The following is an 18,716-nucleotide window of genomic DNA, read 5'->3' as shown; positions in this document are numbered from 1 at the left end:
AGTTGCTGGAAAAGCTAAGCTGGTCTGGCAGCATCTGTGGGGGGGGAGAAAAAAAATCAGAGTTAACGTTTCAGGTCCGGGGTCTGTTCTGAGGAAGGGTCACCGGACCTGAAACATTAACTCTGATTTTTTTTTTCTTCAGATGCTGAGCTTTTCCAGCAACTTCTGTTTTTGTTCCTAATTTCACTTTGTGTTCTAACATAGGTAATGTTTCTATCTGCTTTACCTTTTTTGTATCCCTGGTGTTGTATTCAGTATGATCCTGTAAAGTCGTCCAACATATATATTTGAATTGCATTGTGTTCCCATCTCTGTATTGTAAGTATAGTAATCATATTGCTGCACCAATAATCCAAAGGATGCATATTTAAATGCTGTCATGGCAGTTTGAAATTTTGAATTTAGTTTTTGTTTAAAAAGTTAGAGATAATAGACTGATATTGGCAAATATGACCTTGAAGCTGTTAGTTTATCATAAGAACTTAATGATAGAATGGTAAGATTGGGCAGAGCCAGTATGTTCATGGAAGGGAAGGCTTTCTTGACAAACTTGAATTTTTTCGAGGCATGCTGCTTGTATCACGATGGAAAATCAATAGATGTGGTATATTTGAACTTTGACAAGGCTTTTGATAAGGGTAGGTTTATATGAAATTGAGAGGCATGTGATTGGGGAGAAGGTAGCATACATTTAGAATTAATTAATAAATAGAAAGCAGAGAAGGAATAAATAGATTGTTCTCAGGAGGGTGTGATGTTACTAGTAGGGTACGGCAAGGTTAGTGCTAGGACCATAGCTTTTCACCACATTCAAATTGTTGATATAGATTGTGATGAGACAACGCTAGGCTGGGGTATTAAGTTGAAGAAAATACAGGGAAACTGCAGGAGGCTAAACAAATGGGCTAGAACGTGCCAGTGGATTATAATGTGAATAAGTGTGGTGTTATTCGCTTTGGAAGAGAAACCGGAATGGCAGAATATTTCTTAAAAGGTAGATGTTGAGAAGTGTGGGTGACCAAAGGGATCTTGATGTCCTTGTTCAGGAGTCCCTAAAAGCTAGTGTACAGGTGCAGCAAGCAGTGAGAAAGGCAAACGGCATGTTAGACTTCATTTCAAGGAAAACTGAGTATAGAAGTAAAAATGCCTTGCTACAGTTGTATAGAGCTTTGGTGAGACTGAGACTGGACCTGGAATATTGTGTACATTTTAATTCCTTTATCCAAGGGAGGATGTACTTGCCATAGGAGTGCAATGAATGGTCCGATAAACAGTCATTGGGATTGTCTTGAGGAGTGATTAAGGAAACTGTGTTTGTATTCTTGAGAGTTTTGAAGAATGAGAAGTGACCCCATTAAAGCTTATAACATTCTGATAGGGAATGATAATCAATGTAGATAGGATGCTTCTCCTGGCTAGTGACTGTAGTAACTTGAGATGTAATTTCAGATTAGGGGGTAGGCCTTTTAAGACTGAGATGAAGAATTTCTTCAATGAGTGTGGTGAATATTTAAAATTCTCTACTGCAATGAGCTGTGAAAACTCTGTCATTGATCATGTTCAAGAGAGAAATTGATGGAGATTGCTGATATGAAGGGGTAAGGAGGTAGTCTAGGAAATTCATTGAGGTTAATCAACTATGATCTAATTGAAAGGCAGAGTAGATTTGATGGGCTGAACGGTGGCCTTCTGTTCATGTGTCCCAGTGTTTTCTATTCTTCTGTTAAGGAAAAGAATCTTGCAGCCTTTACCAAGCCTGGCCATACGTGACTAGAGTCTTACCAGTATGGTTGAGTCAGATTATTAGCCAATATTTTCTGATATATTCACATCTATTGATAACATGCTTTGTTTTCAACATTTTTGACGGTATCATACTGCAGATTTTTTTCTGAAAGTATTCTTTAAGTTAAACATGGTAAGGTCCTGGGGAGTGTTGCTGAACAAAGAGACCTTGGGGTGCAAGTTCATAGTTCCTTAAGTGGAGCCACAGGTAGATAGGACAGTGAAGGTGCTTGGTATGCTTGCCTTTATTGGTCAGTGCATTGAGTATAGGAATTGGGAGGTCATGTTGCGCTGTACAGGACATTGATTAGGTCACTTTTGGAATACTGCATTTAATTCTTGCCTCCCTGTTATAGCAAGGATATTGTGAAACTTGAAAGGGTTCATAAGATTTACAAGGATGTTGCCAGGGTTGGAGGGTTTAAGCTATAGGGAGAGGCTGAATAGGCTGGAGCTATTTTCTCTGGAGCGTTGGAGGCTGAGAGGTGACTTTATAAAATCATGAGGGGCATGGATAGAGTGGATGGCCAAGGTCTTTTACCTAGGGTAGTGGAGTCCAAAACTAAAAGCATAGTTTAAGGTGAGAGGGAAAAGATTTAAAAGGGGACCAAAGGGGCTCCTTTTTCATGAAGAGGTTGTTGCTTGCATGGAATGAGCTACTTAAGGTGGTGGAGGCTGGTACAATTACAACATTTATAAGGCATCTGGATGGGTACATGAATAGGAAGGGTTTAGAGGGCTATGAACCAGATGTTGGCAAATGGGCTAGGTTAATTTAGGATATCTGGTCGACATGGACGAGTTGGACCAAAGGGTCTGTTTCCGTGCTGTACAGTTGACTCTATGTTGAGAAATTCATGAACGGTATTGTTTACCTATTTCTGTTGTCATTTTTCTGTGTGTTCCTAAATAAATTAAATGAAATTTAATTTCTTGTTTTATAGATTATATTCTGAAACTTCTATTGTTAAAGTGTATTGAACAATCCTTAATTTCTTCTCAAATATACAGACTATGTTTGTTCTTGCTCTGTTTTTGTAAATTGGAAATTGAGTGTTTCAGAATTGAGAATCAATTATATGGTTGTTTTCATATTCTTTGTTTTCAGTACACAAGAGCATCATGACCAACCAAAGTCTCTGGCACAGTATGCATTCTCACTTACCAATCAGCACTGACGTCCAGCTGCGTTTATACTCATCAAATGGCAAAAAGGATGGAACCTATGAGTATAGTGCCAGCAATACCTCTGCGTCCTTGGGAATGGAGCCTAGTACTCAACAAAATTCGAAAATAGCTGGTAAAATTCACATTTCTATTTGGTAATTTGCTGCAGGCCATATCAAAGGCTCACCATACCTAGAACAATTTTTCACATGCATCTTGTGAATTAACCTACACAGTTAATGTATATTCCTGACTACATGAAGCTAAATGTAAAAGTAATGTTGGGAAGAGTTATTGCTCCTACGCAGCGTCTCTAACGTTATTATCAGCACCGCTTAAGTACTTTTAAGCATTTCTAACAAAGGACATTTATATTTTTGTCCTGAGTGTTTATGCTATGAAGAACTTCAATGAAGAAAATGCACTAATGAAGTACGATCCTAATGTACATTTTTGTACTTTACGATGGCCTTGCAAAGTATACACAAATAAGAACTTAAACCCAGAAGTTAATTATATGAAGTTACTATGTCAAATCTGCAGTTGCCCAAATGAATCTGCAATTGTTATTCATCACTGCAGCAACAGGTCCATGGTTACCTCTGTTATAACCGTGTTCCTTTACAAAATAAAAACTGAAAGAGCTGCGAATGCTGAAAATCAGAAACAATAACAAATTGCTAGAAAAGCTTAGCGGGTCTGGCAGCATCTGTGGAGAGAAATCAGTTAACATTTTGGGTCAGGTGACCCTTTAGAACTGATGGTGGCTAGGAAAAAGCTATTTTTCATGCAGAAGATAGGGTGGATTGAGTGGGTAAGGAGTAAATGATAGGTGGAGATATAGCCCAAAGAGAGAGAGAAAACAACATTTGGACAGCCGTGAGTAGACAATGTAAGAGAATGAATAACTAATAATGGGGAGTATTAGGAGTTAACAATGGGTTGTGTGTAATAGCAGTGATATTAAGGCCTGGTGTGTTGGGGTAGGGGTGAGGACATGGTAGAAGGGTTACATTTCCTTATTGGACCTCAAAATGCACCACCTTGTACTTCTCAGGATTAAATTCCATCTGCCGTTGTCAATTTACTATTTTAAGACTGTAGCCTGGGACACGCTCCTTACTGTCGTCAACACCACCAATTTTCATGTCATCTGCAAACTTTATAACTATACCAAGTTGTTAACATGCGTGACAAACAACAGAGGTCCCAGCACTGATCCCTGTAGTGCACTGCTGATCATAGGCTTCCAATCACAAAAATATCCCTCCACCATCATCCTTTGCCTCCTACTTGCAAGCCAATTTTGGATTAGGTTTGCCAAATTGCCTTGGGTCCCATAGGCTCTTATGTTTTGGACCAAACTTCATGTCAGATATTGTCAAAGGCCTTACTGAAGTCCATGTAAACTACATCAACTGCACTACCCTCATCGATATATGTAGTCACCTTTTCAAAAGAATCAAATTAGACAGAATCTCCCTTCATTTATTCATTCACGGGATGAGGGTGTCACTGGCCAGGCAGCATTTATTGCCCATCCCAAATTGCCCAGGGGGCAGTTGAGAGTCAACCACATTGCCGTGGGTCTGGAGTCACATGTAGGCCTGACCAGGTAAGGATGGCAGCTTCCTTCCCTAAAGGACATTAGTGAACCAGATGGGTTTTCCCGACAATCGATAATAGATTCATGGTCATCATTAGATTCTTAATTCCAGATATTTTGATTGAATTCAAATTCCACTATCTGCTGTGGTAGGATTCGAACCCGGGTTCCCAGAACACTATCTGTGTCTCTAGATAATACCACTAGGCCATTGCTTCCTTTTAGAGTCATAGAGCTGTACAGTATGGAAACAGACCCTTCCATCCAACTTGTCCATGCTGACCAGATATCCTAAATAAATCCAGTCCCATTTGCCAGCATTTGGCCCATATCCCTCTAAACCCTTCCTATTCATATACCTATGTGGATGTCTTTTAAATGTTGTAATTGTACAAGCCTCCATCACTCCCTCTGACAGCTCATACCTTACACACACCACTATCTGTGTGAAAAAGTTGACCCTTAGGTCCCTTTTAAATCTTTCCCCTCTCACCTTAAACCCTGGCAAAGTCCTTGTAATTCTTTTCTGAAGCCTTTCAAGATTCACAACGTCCTTCTTATAGCAGGGAGGCCAGAATTGCACGCAGTATTCCAAAAGTGACCTAATCGATGTCCTCTACAGCACAACATGACCTCATAATTCTTATACTCAATGCACTGACCAATAAAGGCAAGTATACCAAGTGCCTTCACTATCCTATCTACCTGTGGCTCCACTTAAGGAACTGTGAACTTGCACCCTAAGGTCTCTTCGTTCAGCAACACTCCCCAGGACCTTACTATTAATTGTATAAGTCCTCACTGATTTGCCTTTCCAAAATGCAGCACCTCATACTTATCTAAATTAAACTCCGTCTGCTGCTCCTTGGCCCACCTGTTCAAGAGTCCGTTGTACTCAGGAGTAACCACCTTCTTTGTCCACTACACCACCAATTTTGGTGTCGTCTGCAAACTTACTAACCATACCTCCTTTTTTCACATCCAAATTATTTATATAAATGACGAAAAGCAGTGGACGCAGTACCTATCCTTGTGGAACACTGCTGGTCACAGGCCTCCAGTCTGAAATGCACCCCTTCACTACCCTATGTCTCCTATCTTCAAGCTAGTTCTGTATCCAAATGGCTACTTCTCCCTGTATTCCATGTGATCTAATTTTACTAACCAGTCTACCATGAGGAACCTGGTCGAACACCTTACTCGAGTCCATATAGATCACGTCCAATGTTCTGCTCTCATCAGTCCTTTTCTTTACTACTTCAAAAATCTCAATCAAGTTAGTGAGACACAATTGCCCGAATCAGTCCTTGCCTTTCGAAATGCATGCAATTCCTGTCTCTTGGTATGCCCTCCAACAACTTGCTGACTACCGATTTTTTATTTTTATTTTTATTTTTTTCTTTAAATTTAATATAATTTAGCTTTCTGGACCTCCCACGCACCTTATCCTGTCCATGTCTTCTCTGGCCTGTGCAGAGTAGAGCCTCCCACCCAGACTCACCCCCTACCCTATAATCCTGCCTTTCCCATAATTAATCCACCTAGCATGTATATCCCAGGAAACTATGGGCAATTTAGCATGGCCAATCCACCTAACCTGCACATCTTTGGACTGAGGGGGGAAATTGGAGCACCCGGAGGAAACCCACACAGACATGGGGAGAATGAGCAAACCCCACACAGACAGTTGCCCAAGGGTGGAATTGAACTTGGGTCTGTGGCGCAATGAGGCAGCAGTGCTAAGCACTAAGCTACCATGCTGCCCTACAGTGGTTTCCCATCTTACACTATATAAACTCCAACTTTTTCAGTTCTTTTATCTGTGGTGCTGTTATTCAAGAAGGGAGCAAGGGGTAAATAAGGAACTGTATAAAACATTAGTGCTTTCCATCTCAACATAAGCTACCAGACCTGCTGAGTTTCTCCAGCATTTGCTGTTTTTATTTTTGGATCTCTGGCATAGATGGAATTATTTAACATAGGAAGGGAACTAAGCCATGAAGTGGACACATGTCTACAAAAGGATATAAGTTCATTTGGTGAGTGAACAAAGATCTGGCACATGTAGCACAGCATAGGAAAGTATGAAATTGTCCATTTTTGGCAGGAAGAATATTTTAAAAAAGCATGTCTCAATGGTGAGAGATTGAAGAGTTCTGAGATTTAAAAGGATCTGTATGTAACTAATTTGAAAAGGCAATAGAATGTTATGTTTATATTAAGGGGACCTTAACAGAAGTCAATAGTTTATTGTTCAGTTATAAAATCATTGGTGAGACCACTGGGACTACCATTGGGAGTACTATGTATGGTATTGACCACTTTTTTTCAATGAAGCCTTGAAAGCAGTTTGGAGAAGACGTAGAAACAGAAAACTGGAAAAGGAGTAGACTACCCAATCGCGAACTATTTCAACTCCCCCTCCCATTCCTCAGATGACACGTCCATCCTGGGCCTCCTGCAGTGCCACAATGATGCCACCCAAAGGTTGCAGGAACAGCACCTCGTATTCCGCTTGGGAACCCTGCAGCCCAATGGTATCAATGTGGACTTCACAAGCTTCAAAATCTCCCCTCCCTCGACCGCATCCCAAAACCAGCCCAGCTTGTTCCCGCCTCCTTAACCTGTCCTTCCTCCCACCTATCCCCTCCTCCCACCTCAAGCCCCACCCCCATCCCCTACCTACTAACCTCATCCCGCCCCCTTGAGCTGTCCGTCCTCCCTGGACTGACCTACCCCCTCCCTAACTCCCCACCTACACTCACCTTTACTGGCTCCATCCCCGCCTCTTTGACCTGTCTGTCTCCTCTCCACCTCTATCCATCTTCTATCCACCTCCCCCTCTCTCTCCCTATTTATTTCAGAACCCCCTTCCCCTCCCCCATTTCTGAAGAAGGGTCTAGGCCCGAAATGTCAGCTTTCCTGCTCCTCTGATGCTGCTTGGCCTGCTGCGTTCATCCAGCTCTACACCTTGTTATCTCGACTACTCAACCCATTGAACCCTCTTTGCCATTCAACATGATCGTGGTTGATCCGCTATCCCATTACCGTACTCCGGTTTTTTCATACTGCTGGATACCTGTAATCTCTCGGAATCTGTCTGTTTCTTTGCTAAACACGTTCAGTCACTTGGCCTTCAAAGTCTTGTGGTAAAGAATTCCACAGGTTCATCGCTATCCGAGTGAAGGCAAATGGTCTACCATGTATCCCAAGAGAGTTCATCCCTGTCTTGAACCACTTAGCCAGGGGAGATGTAATTCCTGCATCTAGCCTGCCCAGCCCAGTTAAGGTTTTATGCTTTTCACTGAGATCCCCCCCTCCACCTCCAATCTTCTGAACTTCAGTGACTACAGGTTTAATTGACTCAATCTCTCCTCGTTTGATAAACCTACCATCCCAGAAATTGGTCTGATGATCCATCTGCTATGGAAAGTATATTTTGTTCCTTGGGTGAGAACAAACTGCGCACGCTGTCTCCAGGTGTGGTCTTGCCAGTGACCTATATGGCTGCAGTCACATCTTTGTTCCTCTAACCCTCTTGTAGTGAAGGCCAACATACCATTTCTTAATCCTAACTGCTTATTGCACCTGCATGTTTGTTTTCAGTGACTGGTGTACAAGGAAACCCAGGTCCTTTTGTATGTCAGCATTGTGCAATCTGTTACTGTTTAAATACTCTGGTGTTCTGATTTTCTGACTGAAGTGCGTAACATAAGAACGTAAGAACTAGGAGCAGGAGTAGGCCATCTGGCCCCTCGAGCCTGCCCCGCCATTTAATAAGATCATGGCTGATCTTTTTGAGACTCGGCTCCACTTACCTGCCCACTCACCATAACCCTTAATTCCTTTACTGTTCAAAAATTTATCTAGCCTTGCCTTAAAAACATGCAGCGAGGTAGCTTCAACCGCTTCACTGGGCAGGGAATTCCACAGATTCACAATCCTTTGGGTGAAGAAGTTCCTCCTGACCTCTGTCCTACATCTGCTTCCCTTTATTTTGAGGCGATGCCCTCTAGTCCTAGTTTCACCTGCTAGCGGAAACAACCTCCCTGCCTCCACCTTTATCTATTCCCTTCATAATTACACTTAACATTACACCTAACCACAAATATCATTTCCCTGTCTCCAACCCATGTTGATTGTATAATCCTGTTGATAATTTGAAAGCCTCCTGTTATCCTACCCTTTGTAATAAACTCCAGCTTTTTCCATACTACTGATTTATCTGTAAATTTCTTTATACGCTGTCCCTTTTTTTTTTACATTGAGGAGTTGCATCTCCCACTCTCCTATTTGATCTGTTCTAGAGTTCACAGAACTTTAGAAGCTGATAGTCAACACATTTACTACCTCCATGGCCACTTCCTTTAATACGCTGCAATATAGACCATTTGAGCCAGGGGATTTATCAGCTTTCAGTCCCATTAATTTCTCACCTAACTTTATAAATATTAATTTCCCTCAGTTCCTCCTCCTTGACCCTTGGCTCCCTAATGCTTTTGGGAGGCTAACTGTGTTGTCTTCTGTGAAGGCAGAGCTAAAGTAGTTGTTTAATTTGTCTGCTTGTTCCCCATTCTGTTTCATACTGGGGACCACATTTATTTTCATTAGTGTTTCTCTTTTTACACAAACCTGTGCAGTTCACTTATATTTATTGAAAGTTTGCTGTTCTACTCTATTCTTTCCCTCTTAATCAATCTCTTGGTCCCCTTTGAATTGTATGCTGCTCCCAATCCTCAGGCTTTCTGCTTTCTTTAGTAGCATTATAGGAGTCCTGTTTGGATCAAACATTATCCTTAGTTTCTTTTGTAAGCTGTGGTTGGATCTCTTTTCCTGTTGTGTTCCTTTGCTTGAAAAGGATGTATAACCAAGCACGTTCCCAGGATGGTAGGACTTCTCTTTGAAGCGAGCTTATGTTACCCAGCATTTTAAAGAATGAGAGATAAACTTGTTGAAACATACAAAATGCTCAAAAAGATAGATGCAGGTAAGATGTTTCCCTGGTTAAGGAGTCCACAACCAGGAGCCCAATTTAAAAAAATGGATGGCAGATGGTGGAATTTGAATTCAATTTACAGAAAAACAAATCTGGAGTTAAGAGCCTAATGATGACTACAAATCCATTGTAAATTGTTGGAAAATCCCATCTGATTCACTAATGCCCTTTAGGGAAGGAAACTCCTATCCTTTACCTGTTTGGCCTACATGTGACTCCAGACCCACAGCAATGTGGTTGACTTTTACCTGCCCTCTTGAATGGCCAATAAATGCTGGCTTAGCCAGCAGTGCCCTCATCCTTTGAATTTAAAAATGGAGCTTCTCAATTCCTCGTCTCCTTGAGGCTGAAGATGAGGAAAAGAAAAGAGCATCTCTCTACTCTTTTTCAACAAATGAGCAGTGTTTGCACTCTGAACGGGCACTCTGATTAGTAGTTTACTAAAGTAATACCTGCAGTGGGCGAGTTACCTGAAACAGACTGGATGGACCAAGTTTGTATCCATTGGGTTCAGAAGAGCATGAGGTGACTTGATTGAAACATATGAGGTCCTGATGAGACTTCACAGGGTGGATGTGGAAAAGATGTTTCTTCCAATGGTAGATCTAGAACTGAGACTTAACCATTTCAGACAGATGAGAAATATTTTCTAAATGTTGTGTCTTTTGAACTTTCTTCTTCAAAAGACAGTGGAGGCAAAATCTTCAAATGTTAAGGCTGAGCTAGATCAATCCTTGATGAGGTTATTGGAATAGGCAGGAATATATGAGTAGTCAGTTCAATGATCGTATTGAATGGCAGACAGGCTTGAAGGCTGAGTGTCCTATTCCTGATCTTAGTTCATATCCTTCCCCACATTTTTCTGTCTTTGAAAAATTGTGCTAAGTGTTCCTTTTGCCTTATCACTGATTCTCCAGAACTCTGTCCCTTTATCTACTTTGAGAGGGCAGAAAAATAAGAAATATCTTCAACCCATTTGTGACCATGCTTTCAGTCGCTCCTAATTAACACATTGTGGTTTGACATCTGCTCTTAGATTTCTGTTAGTGCTTTCCCATTTGTCTCTATAAAGTACTATGTGATATTTTCATGCTGAAGTATGTAACATAGGTACTTGTGGTTGCAATTACTGTGCTATCTGCAGATTCAAATATTTTAACCTGAATGTTCCTGTTTTCTAAATTTATTTTAGCTCAAGGGTCCAGTGCTTCAGGTCAACCTACTTTGGAGCAAATCCAAGTGAAAGGTAAGCTAATTAATTGTGGACTAATTAAATAGCAGTTAGAATCTGTGCATGCTGTTGTTGATTAATCTAGAGACCAAATGAATAATCCAGAGACTGTGATTTGAAATGCAGTGTACAATCCAATTAGTTACACTTCTGACTGTTTCTCCATATGTATATCCATCGTCCAATTTAGTGCATTCCAAATTCTAACCATATTGCATTTGATTCTTTTGCCCATCACCTTCAATCTTTGCCTCCTGAAAACCCTATGATTGACCCTTAAGCTATTGAAAGTACTTTGAATTCTTTTATGACTTAAAAAAAACATATTTAAAACACCTCATTCAAATCTACTCTTGCCCTTTCTGCTGTAACGAAAGCAGTCCAGTATTCACCGGTTTACCCATAACACTCAAATGTATCCAGGAATGAAAATTACTGATGGATTTCTTTGTAACTTCTCCAGTGCTTTCACATTATTCTTAAAAGCAGTACCCAGAATTTTTTTTCTTTTCATTTGTGGTATGTAAGTGTCACTGGCTGGCCAGCATTTCTTGCCCATCCCTAGTTGCCCTTGAGAAGATGGTGGTGGGTTGCCGCCTTGAACCGCTGCAGTCCACCAGCTGTAAGTTGATCCACAATGCCATTAGGGAGGGAATTGCAGGATTTTGACCCAGCAACAGTGAAGGAACATTGATATATTTCCAAGTCAGGATGGTGAACGGCTTGGAGGGGAACTTGAAGGTGGTGATGTTCCCATGTATCTGCCGCCCTTGTCCTTCTAATTGGAAGTGGTCATGGGTTTGGAATTTGGTGAATTTCTGCAGTGCATTTTGTAGATAGTACACACTGCTGTTACTGAGCGTCGGTGGTAGAGAGAGTGGATGCTTCTGGATGTAAAATTCTCCAGCTGGAACTGAACTAATGTTTTGTATAGGTTTAGCATAACTTCCAAGCTTTTGTACCCTGAGCCCTGGTTCCTATATGTTTTGTGTACTGCTTAATTAACTGATTCTACCATCTTCCAAGATGTGAACATGCTTGTGCTCTGCTTTCTCGCTTTTTACACCCTTTTAAAATTGTACCATTTAACTTGTATTGTTTCTTCTCACTATTTCTACTAACATGCATGATGTGACCAATCTGTAATCTTAGTACAGGATGCTAGCACAGGAGGCCATAACCTTCTGCAAAAGCAGTCTTCTAGTACTGTTTTCCATATATTTTCTTGTATTCCTGCAAAATGTTTATTTTCAGAAAATAATCCAATACCTTTGTGGAATTCATGATTGAATCTACATCCCGAGTCCCCTCAGGCAGTGCATTGCAGATGCTAACCATTCAATGCATTAAAAAAATCTTTTCTTCATGTAGCCTTTTTGGTTCTTTTGCTAGTCACCTTAATTTGATGCCTTCTGGCCCTCAATTCTTTTGCCAATGTGAACAGGTTTCCTTATCTAATCAGTCCAGATCACTGATAATTTTACATTTCTTTTATTCATTCTTGAGATGTGGACATCACTGGCTAGGCCAACAGTTCTTGCCCATCCCTAATTTAGAATCTTTGCTGTGGGTCTGGGTCACATGTAGGCTGCACATGGTAATGATGGTAGATAACCATTCCTAAAGGGTATTAGTGAATCAGATGGGGTTTTGTCAACCATCAACAACGGTTATCATTAGCCTCTTAATTCCGGTTTTTTATCGAACTCAAATTCCACCATCTGTGGTTCTCCAGAGCATTTCCTGAGTCTCTGGATTAATAGCTTAGCGATAATGCCACTAGGCCATCACCTATCACAATCAACTTCTGTTTTAAGGAGGTCCAGTTTCTCCAATCTTGCCTTGAAACTGAGTCCTTCGTATCCGGAACCAATCATAATTAATTTTTTGCACCCTCTTTGGTGCATTCACAATCTTTCAAAAGTGCGTTGCTCAGAATTGGAATACTCTGGTCGGGCTTGTGAACTAGTGTTTTATAAAGACTCATCTTAACTTGCTTGTTTTTGTACTCTTAAGCCTCTGTTTATAAAATCCATTACCACGTATACCATGTTAATCATATTCTAAATCTATCCTGTTAATTCAACAATTTGCATATAAAAGACCTCCAAATTTCATAGAACTCTACAGCACAGAAAAAGGGCCTTTGGCTTATCAAGTCTGTGCTGGTCAAAAACAAGCACCTAACTCTTCTATTCCCATTTTCCAGCACTTAGCCCACAGCCTTGTATGCCTTGACATCGCAGTTGTGCATCTATTTACTACTTAAGTGTTATTTCAATAATGTTGTGAGAGCTTCTGCCTCTATTATCCAGACAGGCAGTGACTTCCAGATTCCCACCATTTCAGTGAAGATCTTTTTCCTCATAGCACTTCTAAACCTCCCCTTCAAATCTATGTCCCTTGTCATTTATGTCTCCACTAAAGGGAAAAGCTCCTTTCTGTACATGCTATCCATGTCCTTCAAAATTTTATACGTCTCAATCACGAACCCCCTCAATGTCTTCTGCTTCAAAGAACACGATCCCAGTCTATCCTTTCCAGCCCAGGCAACCTTCCTAAAATATGGATTCCAGAATTCCATTTGTCACTGATCAGCCCATCTGTCCAGCACTATATATTCTCCTGTAGTCTAAGGCTTTCTACCTCACTATTTACCACCCCTTCAATTTTCATATCACCCATGAACTTACTGATCAACCCTGTTATATTAGAGTGTAAATCATTCATTTATACCACAAAAAGCCTGTGCCCCAACACTGATCCCTGCAGAACCTTGCTGGGTACCGCCATCCAATCACAAAAAACATCCCTCAACTGTCACCCTCTGCTTCTTGCCAGTCTAGATCCAATTAGCCGAATTTGCTTGGATCTCATGGGTTCTTTGTTGTCAGTCTCCCATGTTGGACCTGATCATAAACCTTTAAGTCCGGGAGGTTATATTCTATGCCTGTAGTCCTTTTAGAATCATATCCTTTATTTTGCCTTTTCTCATTCTTCACACTTCTCTGCATTAAATTTAATTTGCCAAATATTTGCCCATTCCACTAGCCCATCTAAGTCCTCTTGAACAAAATCAAAGTTGCTGGAAAAGCTCAGCAGGTCTGGCAGCATCTGTGAAGTTAAAAACAGAGTTAACGTTTTTGGTCCCTTCCTCAGAACTGGTCCTCTTGAAACCCATCTTTATCTTCATTGTTGTTCACCATTATTGAAAAAGATTTGTGCCTCCAGATCCGAACTAATGCAAGGCAGATGCAAAATGCTCATTTAGTACCTAGGGTTGTAAATCATAGTCATAACAGCTCAGGGAGCTCATTCATTTGCTTAAGTGGATGATGGCGGAACTTGTATGCAGATCATCTTTAGGAACCCCATATAATCCATTGCTCCTTTGTATGACCGTTACCTCTATTAGAGGACTTTGAAGCTACTGTAAAAGGGAATCCAGTCTCTTCTCATACTTTGTGTACCTCTGATTTTACTTTTCAACTTCATCCCAGCCTCCTTCACTCAATCTTATTCCCATTTGTAATATCCGTTTGAAATTTATCATGCTCACCCTTTAATTGCTTCATCTTTTTCTCTTTCATCATCAAGGAGGCTGTGGCTATTTGTCCTGTTTTCATTTGTTGGAATATAACTCTATGATACTGTAAGCATCTCTGTAAAGGAAAAGCATTGTTCTGTTCATTTTTCCTGCCACTCTTTGACTGCAATCTATCTGGGCCAGGACTATTATCGCCATTCAGAATTAATTGTTGTTGTTACTCTTGGGTGCTCCTCGTCCTTTTCCATAAATAACCTTTTGGTATTACAATTACCATTCTCTAAATGTCCCCTTGCTGCCAATTGACTCACTTTATTTGTTTCAATTCCCAACTGACAGACAAAATTACCTGAATATGCTCCTGTACTACTTGGTTAAAGTCTCCAATTATTAGTCCTCCTATAGAGCATACAGCTGTCGACAGTTCTTCTGTAAATCTGTTTCTCTTTCTATGTGGGAACTGATATGAACTCTATCATAAGTCTGTATTCTGTCATATTGTAGTCATTGGTGCCACTGATTTCATTGTGGGGCATAATTTTGGAACCTTTTAGCAGAAGCTGCTAATCCTATGATCCAGGAATATTTGTTCTGAAGGGTGAGACTAGCTTTTCAAGGCCAGTTGCTAGAATTTGATTCAGATGTCCTCGCAGCCAGTTCATTGAGTCACATGGCATCAGTCTTTGGGTTACATGAAATGTCGTGGTCACAGACTACTTTCGGTTGATGGCAAAGCATGTGATACAACAGGATTCATTGGTGAAGAAGCGTTTTGAGCTTTTAAGGATCCTTGTTGATTTATTCATCGCAGATGGTTTATAGTTGAAGCACAATGTAATCTAATCTTTTGAAATTTCTGACAGTGTTTTGCATTGCAACCATATTTGTGTTCAAGGCTTTCCTGAGTATGCAAGGAGCTTTGTTTCATCAGAAGTAGTAGATAAGGTATGTGTGTGTAATATATAATGTGTGTACTCTTGTTGGGAAATCCTTCATTCTCCCTCGGAGATCCTCCCTATACCACATATGCAAATTTATGTCTTGAATTTATGGTCTTCCAACAGGGTATCTGGTCTTCAACTAAGTATCCAAGCATAATACTTAAAATGACACCTCATTTGGCCTTCTGATGGCATTGTAGGTGTCTCAGTGGAGTTGACCAGGTTCCTACTGTCTTATTCCTGCAGAAACAGTAGCATCTCAGTTTCTGTCCCCAGTTATGCTGTTTTCTGCTGGCCTGGCCAACTTGTTTTCCAAGTTCATTGATACTCTGCCCTCAGTTCTGTTTAGCAACTTTACTGTCTTATTTAGATATTCCCTTTTTCTAAAGAAAAGGGTTTTCTGAGAGAGATACAAATCACCTATTGCCTGCTGGTAATCGATTTCAAGAATATCAGTTTATCACACCTGATTTTTGCACTTAAAACTCAGGTCCAAAGTGTTCAATGTATTCTGTGTTTCTTGAGAACATCAGATGCTTATGTCCTCCCCTAGTATAGGTGCAGGACAAGTGTTTGTGTCTTACTTTTCAGTTGAGCTGTGGATTGCTTGCTCCCCATTGAAATTTGTACCTCCAGCAGAAGGTCAAACAGGAGTTAGCTCATTGTTACCATTCACACTGTTTTAAAACTTCACATATCTTGTTTTTCAGTTAAAGCTATTCTGAAGAAGAGAGATTATGGGTCCACATACACTCAAAATAATTTCATCACTGGCATGCGGGCACTGAATGAATTCTGTCTAAAACCCAGGTATTTAGTAGTATTGCTAACAATTTGTTTTGGTTCTTTTAAATCAATGATACAAAATATTAGGATATAAGCTATTTAAATATAAAAACCGAAAGAACTGTAGATGCTGTAAGTCAGGAACAAAAACAGAAGTTGCTGGAAAAGCTCAGCAGGTCTGGCAGCAACATGAAGGGAAAAACAGAATTAATGTTTCAGGTCCGGTGACCCTTCCTCAGAACTGATAGTGGCTGGGAAAACGTCAGTTTATATGCAGAAAAGAAGGGAGTGGGATGGGGTAGGGCGTAAACAATAGGATAGAGCCTAAAGAGAAAGAAGAGCAATTGAACAGACAAAGAATTGATAATGATCAAGCTGGGAGGGTGAATAGTTGTTAATGGGGACTATTAGTGACTAATAACAGGTAGTGCAGGCTGTGTGGGCACAAAACCTGGTGTGTGGGGTGGGGTCTGGGACATGGGAGAGTTTAGGCCCTAAAGTTATTGAAGTTAGTATTGAGTCAGGAGGGCTGCAGGGTCCCCAAGTGGAAAATGAGGTGTTGTTCTTCCAGCTTGTGTTGAGCTTCGCTAGAACACTGCAGCAAGCCAGAGACAGACATGTTGGCAAGGGAACAGGATAGTGCGTTAAAGTGGCAGGCAATGGGTAGTTTAGGGTCTCTTTTGCGAGCAGAACGTGATGTTCTGCGAGCGGTCACCCAGTCTATGCTTCGTTTCCCCAATGTAGAGGAGACCACATTGTGAGCAGCGAATGCAGTAGACTAGATTCTGGGAAGTGCAGGTTCACCTGGTCTATCTCTGACTTCTCCCTTCTCTTCCTCGACATTTCTGGGGATACACTGGCCACTGAAATCCACGATAAACCCACTGATTCCCACAGCTATCTGGACTATACATCCTCATACCCCACTTCCCGTAAAGACTCCATCCCATTCTCTCAGTTCCTGTGTCTTCGTCGTATATGTTCAGATGAGGCCAACTTCGACAAGGGAGTCTCGGAAATGTCCACCTTACAAAGAAAATTACAGCACAGGAACAGGCTCTTCGGCCCTCCAAGCCTGTGCTGATCCAGATCCTCTATCTAAACCTGTCGCCTATTTTCCAATGATCTGTACCCCTCTGTTCCCTGCCCATTCATGTATCTGTCTAGATACATCTTAAATGACGCTATCGTGCCTGCCTCTACCACCTCCGCTGGCAACGCGTTCCAGGCACCCACCACCCTCTGCATAAAGAACTTTCCACGCATATCTCCCTTAAATTTTTTTCCCCCCTCACCTTGAAATCGTGCCCCCTTGTTTTTGAGCCCCCCCCCGGGGGGGGGGGGGGGGGGAAGCTTCTTGCTATCCACCCTGTCTATACCTCTCATGATTTCGTAAACCTCAATCAGGTTCTCTTCCCCCCCCCCAAACCCCGCCCCCCCCACCTCAAACCCAACCCCCGCCTTCGTCTTTCTAATGTAAGTAATCCTAATCTACTCAACCTCTCTTCGTAGCTAGCGCCCTCCATACCAGGCAACATCCTGGTGAACCTCCTCTGCACCCTGTCCAAAGCATCCACATCCTTTTGGTAACGTGACCAGAACTGTACGCAGGGTCGAACCAAATTAACTGTAACATGACCTGCCAACTCTTGTACTCAGTACCCCATCCGATGAATGAAAGCATGCCATATGCCTTCTTGACCACTTTATCAACCTGCGTTGCCACCTACAGGGTACAATGGACCTGAACACCCAGATCTCTCTGTGCATCAATTTTCCCCAGGGCTTTTCCATTTACCGTGTAGTTCACTCTTGAATTGGATCTTCCAAAATGCATCACCTCGCATTTGCCTGGATTGAACTCCATCTGCCATTTCTCTGCCCTACTCTCCAATTTGCCTATATTCTGCTGCATTCTCCGACAGTCCCCTTCACTATCTGCTACTCCACCAATCTTAGTGTCATCTGCAAACTTGCTAATCAGACCATCTATACCTTCCTCCAGATCATTTATGTATATCACAAACAACAGTGGTCCCAACACGGATCCCTGTGGAACACCACTGGTCATAGTTCTCCATTTTGAGAAACTCCCTTCCACTACAACTCTGTCTCCTGTTGCCCAGCCAGTTCTCTATCCATCTAGCTAGTACACTTTGGACCCCATACGACGTCACTTTCTCCATCAGCCTACCATGGGGAACCTTCTCAAACACCTTACTGAAGTCCATATATATGACATCTACAGCCCTTCCCTCATCTATCAACTTTGTCACTTCCTCAAAGAATTCTATCAAGTTGGTAAGACATGACCTTCCCTGCACAAAACCATGCTGCCTATCACTAGTAAGCGCATTTTCTTCCAAATGTAAATAGATCCTATCCCTCAGTATCTTCTCCAGCAGCTTCCCCACCACTGACGTCAGGCTCACTGGTCTGTAATTAACTGGATTATTCTTGCTACCCTTCTTAAACAAGGGGACAACATTAGCAATTTTCCAGTCCTCCGGGACCTCACCCGTGCTCAAGGATGCTGCAAAGATATCTGTTAAGGCCCCAGCTATTTTCTCTCTCGCTTCCCTCAGTAACCTGGGATAGATCCCATCGGGACCTGGAGACTTGTCCACCCTAATGCCTTTTAGAATACCCAATTCTCC

At 41.5% G+C, this 18,716-nt stretch overlaps 1 protein-coding gene across 5 annotated transcripts in view; it reads left to right on the top strand.

Annotated features, from left to right (window-relative positions):
* The window catches only part of slc30a9 (solute carrier family 30 member 9), a 120,670-nt gene that overhangs the window by 23,665 nt on the left and 78,289 nt on the right, over positions 1–18,716 (top strand). For all 5 annotated transcript variants that reach the window (XM_020520880.2, XM_048597327.1, XM_048597323.1 and 2 more), the window contains 3 exons: positions 2,894–3,085; positions 10,747–10,800; positions 15,984–16,083. In XM_020520880.2, coding sequence (XP_020376469.1) covers positions 2,894–3,085; positions 10,747–10,800; positions 15,984–16,083 — 346 coding nt within the window. The remainder of the gene's footprint in view (positions 1–2,893; positions 3,086–10,746; positions 10,801–15,983; positions 16,084–18,716) is intronic.

The sequence above is a fragment of the Rhincodon typus genome, chromosome 1, assembly GCF_021869965.1.
Source record: "Rhincodon typus isolate 14 chromosome 1, sRhiTyp1.1, whole genome shotgun sequence".
NCBI lineage: Eukaryota > Metazoa > Chordata > Chondrichthyes > Orectolobiformes > Rhincodontidae > Rhincodon > Rhincodon typus.
This window is presented reverse-complemented; position numbering and strand designations above follow the sequence as displayed.